Below are 8,716 nucleotides of genomic sequence, written 5' to 3'. Positions count from 1 at the left end.
TTTTTTTTTTTTTTTTTTTTTTTTTTTGTGATCCATGCATATGAGAAATGAATTTGAATTTACAGCTTTAAATCTTTTACCGTAAATTTCTATTTGATTTTTTTCTAGGTGTTGTTAGGTGACATGGGAGCTGGTAAATCAAGCTTGGTTATACGATTCATAAAGGGTCAATTCCTTGAATTTCAAGTATTCTTCTTTCTTTTCCTTTGACCTTTCAATTTTGACATTTTTTAGGGTTTTGTAATTTTTGAGTTTATGGGTGTTGATTTAGAATCCGGTAATCGAAGTTGATTATTGATATTGCAGGAATCGACGATTGGGGCGGCTTTCTTTTCGTCTACACTGGCAGTTAATAATGCTACGGTGAAGTTTGAGATATGGGATACTGCTGGGCAGGAGAGGTACCATAGCTTAGCACCTATGTATTATAGAGGAGCTGCAGCTGCTATTATTGTCTATGATATCACTAGCTCGGTAAGAGACTGTCAAATTGGGAGAATTTGCAATTCAAATGGGTCAATACAAGTGCTTTCGTTGTTGGCCTTGTTAAATTGTTTTACTTGATGTATATATTGGTTTTGCAAGTGAAAAGAAATAGGAGTAATGGCTGCTTTACTTCATGCATTTGTAAGGTTGAAAAGGGGTAGATTTTGGAGCTAATTACAGGCAAAAAAAAAACTAATGCTGGTCTTCAAATGATTTTCTCTGTCCATAAATCAACCCCCTTAAGAGGAGGTTTCCTATTTGCACAAATTTAGAAGGTTAAGGTATTTAATGTCCAATTCAGAAGTGTCAAACAAAAAAGTGCACAAAATGCAGTTTATGGTTTTCGAATATCTCGTATCGTAGAAAATTTTGTTCCTTAGTGGTGGAAGGACTTCTCATGAAATGAGAGAAGCAGTGGATACAGTTTTGGTCTCTATAGAATTAGGATTAATGAGAGAGAATTCTTGCTTATGTTCACTTTGGCTTTTGCTTTACTTATCTTGTTTCGGATTTGAATGATCACAAATCTGTAATATGGATGTCTGCATGTTTATGCATATGTCTATGCATCTATATTGAGATGTTTTCTTTTGTTTTCTGCTAATTTAGGATTCATTTGCAAAGGCAAAGAAATGGGTGCAAGAATTGCAGAAGCAAGGTGATCATCCCTTCAACCTATTTGCTTTGTATAGATTAAAAAAAAGTGAAAGTTATTACTCCCTCCGTCCACTATTGTTTGTCAGGGTAAAATCATGCACAACCTTTAAGAAAAATTTAATATAAGGTGCAATTTACTAATATAACCCTACTATCAATCATTATTAAAATGGTTTGTACTTTTTGAAAACTGTAAAAAACAACGTTTTTCACATTAAAGTAGTCTTGTAACTTTAAAATGGCTACTTTTTGAAACTAATAGTTATGTAATTATTAAGGGCAGTATTGGAAAAAAGTGACTAATTGTTTCTTGATTGTTTAAATTGACAATTAATTTTGGACAACTATTTTTAGTATACCTGACAAACAATAGTGGACAGAGGGAGTATCTTCTTTCTATTTTGAGTAACCCAGACAGCTCCTTTTAAGATGTCTAGTAAACTCTGGAAAAATCATTTTGATGCCGTTTATTTTTTCCTATATGGTTTTCTGCCTAGTGTCAACTTTACTTTTGATGATCCAGATTTTGTTTTGAAATAACCACAACCCTGTTTAGAAGGGGTTTTCAGGAAAATAAGCAATTTTCTGATAACATGGCAGGTAATTCTAACATGATCATGGCTCTTGCTGGCAATAAGGCAGATCTAGAAGATCGAAGGAACGTTCCTGCAGAAGTAAGTTGTACTTTATGGTAATCCAATGTTTCATGCCCATCATCCTTTATTGAGGTTCCTCCTATTGGTCCTTGTCTAGCCTTTTTATATCACAGTTCTTAGATGCAGAATTTGATATATTGCTAGTAGTCTCTGCTGAACAACATATCCAATCTACAAGGTTGGCGTTTGAAAAAAAGAGAGTAGTAATTGGTGCTTGTTATTGCTTAAGCTTTCTTAAACCAATTGTGTATTGGACTAGATTTGAGAGGACCGAAACATTTAGTCACCCTCTAAAACTTCAGTTCCGAGCATGATATAAAACTAAGGTACTCATTTGGTGGGAATCAATATGAATCAAGTATGTTTCAATCCTAAACAAGTTGGTGTTGGCTATATGAATCCTCTACATCTATTACCGCATTCAGAGGTTTCATCATAATCAGCCTATTTTTGTATTGGGCACTAACCAGTACAGCTTTTCTTTATCTCAATTTGGAGTTGACTATGCTTTACTATGTTCTCATAGGCAGAGGTTTTTTGTGGCAATCACTTTAGGTAAAATTAATCCAATGCAATTAGTACTCTAGGGGAAGTTTGCTGCCTTTTTAGATTCCATTTATGGGATCACACTGGATATGTTGTTGTGGTTGAGGAGAAGTCTGCTGCCTTCATTTTTTTGAAAATGCTATTTCCTAGTTTAGTTTGTTGCAATTGTAAGATAGGTCATATGAATTCATAGGCTGTTAGGTGATACATAGATCTCTTCAATTGTGGAACAGGAATGAGTTCTCAATCCATCGCCTAACCTAACATGCAATTTTCCGTGGTTAAGCATTTTTAGATCTATGTCAATGCTCTTATGGAACCTTGAACGTTAAAAACAATCTCTTCATTTTTTTTTTGAAAATGGTAATTGTTTCTATTTCTGCAGAACAGTACATAGGTTGTACTGAAACCCGTATTTACATAAGGAAACTCTAAAATTACCGACCTATCCCTATAATGAGTCTAAAACATCAATGATAGAGAGGGTATCATTAGAGTAAATTTGATTACACCAAAAACACAGAGTCGAAGTGCAATTCAGTTTAACTTGTTGCATACTACTCTCCCTATTCTCAAAAACTCTAAGGTTCCTCTCTTTCCATATTCTCTTTATTTGAAGAGAATGTGGAAGTCATAAATAGTGAAAATTCTTAGAGAAGATCTCAGTGTTCTTATGAGCTGGATTTAGAGACGAAAGTCAACACTAAATTGTTGAAGAGCAAGATAAATAATTGGATCACTAAATTTTAGCTCCCGATGGCTACTATAACTTTTTAGGAGTGGGGGGAGGATATTTGCCAGTGACTAGGGAATTCGCTAATCTTTGTCTATCTGCTTAATCATTTGTATGTTAGTTACCTTATTAGGTTTCTCTCTTATCCAGTAACTGAGGTAGTTCAATCTCTTCATTGTTTTGGTACATCAGTTTTCCTGATAGTGTTCTTGGTGACTTTACAGGAGGCACGTTTGTACGCGGAGGAAAATGGCCTCTTTTTCATGGAAACCTCTGCCAAAACTGCTGTGAATGTCAATGATATTTTCTATGAAATAGGTACGATGATTGCTTTTCTCATTTAAATATTTCCTTTTGTTGCTCTGTGTGTTTTTCATTTATTTCTAATGGTATATTAAGAGCAGGCAATATTATTATGCATCAAAGTTATTGAATCTTAAGGTACAAGTCAAATGTAATTTTATCTTCGGTGGTTGTCATCTTGTGCTCATCCTATTAAATCTGTTTCTTTTTCTTCGATGAATATCATATGTTAAGTTATTTTCTTTCGGATTTAGCAACATAGGATCACTATTAAATTTAAAAAACATTAGGCTTATTGTTTAACCCACACTCGAATGGTTGAAGGGAGATAGTGCAACAACCTTGCCTTGGTGTTTGCACTAAAGTGCTGCCTAAGTGAGGTGAGCCAAAGCACTCAGTTCTTGTTACACCTAGCTTTAAAGCTTAAGCACGCCTATTTGCTTTAGCCTCGGTTTACTCATACTATAGTTAGGCATCTCTAGTACCTTAGTGCGTAGATTGGAACTTTATGAGATTCAACTCGTCTGAAAGTAGTGTCCTTCCCTTCATGTTGTTTGGGGTGATGAGAAGAGAGCAGTGTACATATCTGTTTCCCCTTCCTTTTCAATCGGAAAAGCTTGGAAAGACTAATGAGTTGCTTGCTCTCGTTTGTTAAGAAAATGAATTCTCATTAAACCTTTTTCACAACAAACCACCTTCAACCTCGCTCAAATATTTTACCAGATCTTACTAAATTCTAGCATAGTAATTTTACCCTATGGGCTATGTTTATTATAGTTTGTGATATTTGTATCAATCTTACTAAAAATATGCTAATATTGAATAGGGAGAAACAAATGCCTAAACTCTAGCAGGATGAAATTCTGAAAACTTTTGTTATTTTAGGGCTTGAACTTTTTGTAGGTCTTTTACTTTTGTTGTACAAGAAGAATTGCATGTCTTTTTTATTCGCTTTGAGTCCCTTAATCTTTGGAGTTTGCCATTTTGCAGCTAAACGGTTGCCTACAGCTCAACCCACTCAAAATCCAGCAGGAATGGTTCTTGAAAACAGACCAGCAGAAGGATCTCGAACTGCATCATGTTGTACTTGAAAATCATCATCTCTCATAAATTCATTGAACCTTTCCTAATCCTTGTCTAGAGTTCACTTTGTTCTTTCATGCTGTGCTTATACCGATGAACATGAAGTCTGGAAAGTGGGAGTGGCATGGTTCATACGGAGTAGAATATGTAAAAAAAAAAAAAAAAAACGATTTCTTTAGAAGTTCCCTTAATAGATGCAGGAGGCACCTGATTTAGTGCACATTGGCTTGGTCCTCACCTCATGCTTCTTGTTTCTTTCTTTCCGTATTTTGTAAATGATTCTAATTTCCATCAACCATTACCTCTTCATTTCCACCTGATGAATGGACCGGAGTCCGAACTCTGTTATGATATTCCTTGAGTCTTGAATAACCTGTTTTGGATTGTTTTTATTATAATGTTGTGAAGCTTGTAATTTGCTTCAATGCTAGAGGGGAAATGAAGAAAAAGGACCATCTGAGACTCATCTTATGCTCAGTGATTATTTCTTTTTAAAAAAATGTGTAAAACTATAGATAGGAAACTAAAGAAACTTGCACAATTATTACTATTATTGCTTTGAGTTTTATAAATTTATAACTCAAGATATCTTGAGGTTGTATATATTAAAATAAAAGTGGAAGTAGCTTTGAAAATCAGATACTTATTATTTTATGCTTGGTCATACCGAAATAATGATGTTAAAGAAAACAAATATTATTAGTACACGAATTTTAGATATTTACATTTTATGCGTGGACAGCTAGGTCCATAACCAAACAATCAGGAAATAGTGTTGTAAATAATGTTGGTCCTACTTTTTCTGGTAATGGACATGCAAGTTACACCTTTAGTTGGTCGATAAATATAATTATATTCGCAAGTTAAATATTATATTGTACAAGTGTGTATATATATATATATATATATTTTGTTTTGTCGTGTCATGCAAATTCATACATATCACATTTGGCAACTTTATTTTTGATTTTCTGATTCCTAGTAGTTAATGTAGCTATGTTAGTAATTAATTTATAACTTAGATTTTAAATATTCACGAGAATAATCGAATTGGTTGAGCAAATGGAGTGTCTTTGTCTCAAGTTTGAAATTTCATGTCTGCTTTTTGATCGACTTTGCTGCACTAAAATTACTTCTCCAATGTAGTTTGCGAACTATTAAACTAGATCAAAGTTTACCCTATGTATATTCGAAAGAAAGCAACAGTGAATTTCTTGTCGACAAAAGGGGAAAAATATTAATTTTAATCACATATTTAATTGTATGTGATTAAATAGATAGATGGTTTAAGTCATCCCCACCAACTATATATATCTATTCAGCAACATATTTTATAAATGGCAATAATTAAGATAATGTTGTCCACATTTAGTAAAAAAATATTCCAACATTGAGAAGCTTTTTTTGGATAAACATGTTTCCAAAGGTGATGTCGAAATCTTATTTTCCTGACTCAATCTAATCATATTTTTGTAAACGGCAAAGGGTCAAATATATCGCTGTACTATATGAAATAGTTTAAATATACCTCTAGTTATATTTTTGGGCTAAATATATCCCTCCCGTTATACTTTCGAGCTAAATATACCCTATGACTAACAGATGACACGTGAACGACTGAGATTAAGTGAACTATTTAATTTAAAATAAAGCAAGTTCGAATATAACCTGTCCCGTTCCAATAACTTGACCCAACCTAATATGTAAAATTAACCCACCCAATTTGTCTTTCAAACAAAGAAACCTAATGGGCGATTTGAGTTCTTGCTCTCCAGCAATGTCTGCAACTTGGAGCCTCTTCATTGCAAAGATTTTTGCTCAAAGGTATGATTTCTTTTCTTCTTCAAACTTTATAGCTGGTATGATTTCTTTTCTTCTTCAAACTTTATAGCCTAAGATTTTGAGTGTGATTCAAACTTTATAGTCTAGGGTTGTTTTTTTTGTATAATTTCTTTCATTGTTTGGAGTTTCATAGTCTAGGATTTTGGGTATGATTTCTTTTATTGCTTTAAATTTCATAGCCTAAGGTTTTGGATATGATTTCTTTTCTTGCTTCAAGCTTCATATATAGCCTAGGTTTTTGGGTATTGATTCAAATTCGACATAATCTGTTTATATTATTTGCATGAGTACTCTTGATTTGTGATCCCGAATAATTTAGAAATTATTTTTATTTGTGTATAAAAATATGTTAAATTTTTATTTTCTTTATTCTTCAACAGTTAGTGTCTTTCATATATCGGAAAAGACTTAAAAATACCCCTGAACTATTGGAAATAGCTCACATATACCCTTGAACTATATTTTGGCTCAAAAATACCCTTCTGTTAAAGTATTGAGTTACTTTTACCCTTACTATTAACAGAGGTGTGTTAAGTGTCATGTGGACGCCAAACAACTCTCACCTCCACATAGACTCAAACATCCTAATTACTAATTTTGCTCTCAGTTTTCTCAAGAGATACACTTTCACCCATTCTCATTCTCTAATACATCATATGATTTCCCCTTTCTCTAATACGATTTTCCCTAGGGTTTCACAGATTTCCTCTCATGGACGCCATTGGATTTCAAAGTTGATTTCGCGGTGGTTCTAGGTTAAGAAACTATTTCACCCCTTTATTCTTTTCGCTGCTGGAGTCCCATTTGGATTTTGGGTTTAGGGGTTGCCTAGGTGGTGGTGGTGGTTGGTAATGGATAATAATGTTGGTGAAATATGGGCATGGATCCATTAGCTTTTGGTGTTTCCTGTTCCTTTTTCTTCACCCCTTGTGTTTGTACAGCGATATTCTCTCCTAGTTGAATTGTTTTTCCCTCTCAATGGATGATGCAATAACACTCTCATTTGTGTGTGATTGATTATGACTAGATATATTGCTTGATGGAATTGTTTATTGAGGACAGAGTCCACTACAATGAGTAGGTTCTTTGTCCTTTTCATTGTGATTGGTGCATGATGTATGGTGGCTGGTTTGAGCTATACTATGACTTGGGAGACTTCTTGAACATTATAAAGTGGGAAATGAGCAGTGTGCGCCTTGTTCATAACTTTCCGCTGTCATATGTTTCCAGGCTACCTTGTCCTATACTAGTATCAACAAATGATTTTTATGAAATATCAAATGAATGATTCCGAGACTCTAAAGTAATATCAGAGTTGTTGGACAAGTTAATAGGTTGCTGAGTGCTGACTAGTGAACAAAATGTGAGGAGATTCACCAAAAATGATGATTAGAGAAATGAGAATGGATGAAATTGTATCTCCTAAGAAAATGAGGGAAAAAATAGTATTAGGATCTTCTGAGTCTATGTGGAGGTGAGAGTTGTTTGGTGCTTATGTGGCGTCTATGTGGCGTCCACGTGACACTTAACACACCTCTGTTAATAGTAAGGGTAAAAGTGACCCAATACTTTAACGGAAGAGTATTTTTGAGCCAAAATATAGTTCAAGGGTATATGTGAGCTATTTTCAATAGTTCAGGGGTAATTTTGAGCCTTTTTCGTTCATATATTATATTCTTCTACAATCATGAAATGTGGTCCCTTTTGTATTTTTTTTATTCTTCGTCAGTCATAAAATATGGTATCTTTCATGTTTTCTATTCTTTTACAATCACGAAATGGGTCCCTTTTTAATTTTTAATTCTATAATTATAAAGTTTTGTTTTTGTTTTTTAGCTAGTTTCTTTAATTTGTTGTGGGGATGATTAAAGTATTTACACTAGAGTCTGCTCTGTTGAAATGCTTTATACATAGCCATGAACTTTTGTGGTTTAATTTTACATAAAAATTTGACCTTTCCAGATGGTATATCAATATTATACCAAAAACTATTGTTCATATTGATGTTTGAACCAAACTAAAATGCTTCCTACTTTTATGTCTAAATTGAGGCTAAATATGTTAACTTAATACAAGTAGTTATGAAATAACAGTGGTTCTTTTTAGAGTGGACAAAAGTGGTGTCTATTGTTAAGTTTTAGTTGCAAAAGTTTGGATGTATTAAGAGAAACAGTTTATTCAAGACAGAGTGAGTTTGTGATTGAATTAATGCAAACAAGTTATTTTGTAGGGTTGACTGTAATGGAGATAATAGATATGAGGTTATTGAGGGGGATGGCAGACACAATCAATTTAAGAGTGAAAAGGTGCACTTGTAGGGCATGGGATCTTGAAGGAATTTCATGTCCTCATACAATTAAAGCCTTGTTGCAGGAAAGAATCAATCCTTTAACTGAAATGAATTGGTATC

At 33.7% G+C, this 8,716-nt stretch overlaps 1 protein-coding gene across 1 annotated transcript in view; it reads left to right on the top strand.

Moving 5' to 3' along the window:
• LOC102591228 (ras-related protein RHN1-like) overlaps positions 1-4,859 on the top strand; it is a 5,295-nt gene extending 436 nt beyond the window's left edge. The window contains exons 2-7 of the mRNA XM_006348125.2: positions 109-186; positions 307-474; positions 1,096-1,144; positions 1,744-1,817; positions 3,303-3,396; positions 4,372-4,859. Of these exons, the coding sequence (XP_006348187.2) occupies positions 109-186; positions 307-474; positions 1,096-1,144; positions 1,744-1,817; positions 3,303-3,396; positions 4,372-4,472 (564 nt within the window). The 3' untranslated portion in view covers positions 4,473-4,859. The remainder of the gene's footprint in view (positions 1-108; positions 187-306; positions 475-1,095; positions 1,145-1,743; positions 1,818-3,302; positions 3,397-4,371) is intronic.
• Positions 4,860-8,716: the final 3,857 nt, after the last annotated feature.

The sequence above is a fragment of the Solanum tuberosum genome, unplaced genomic scaffold, assembly GCF_000226075.1.
Source record: "Solanum tuberosum cultivar DM 1-3 516 R44 unplaced genomic scaffold, SolTub_3.0 scf00099, whole genome shotgun sequence".
Lineage (NCBI taxonomy): Eukaryota > Viridiplantae > Streptophyta > Magnoliopsida > Solanales > Solanaceae > Solanum > Solanum tuberosum.
Note: the sequence above shows the minus strand (reverse complement) of the source record. Positions and strands in the feature narration are given on the sequence as shown.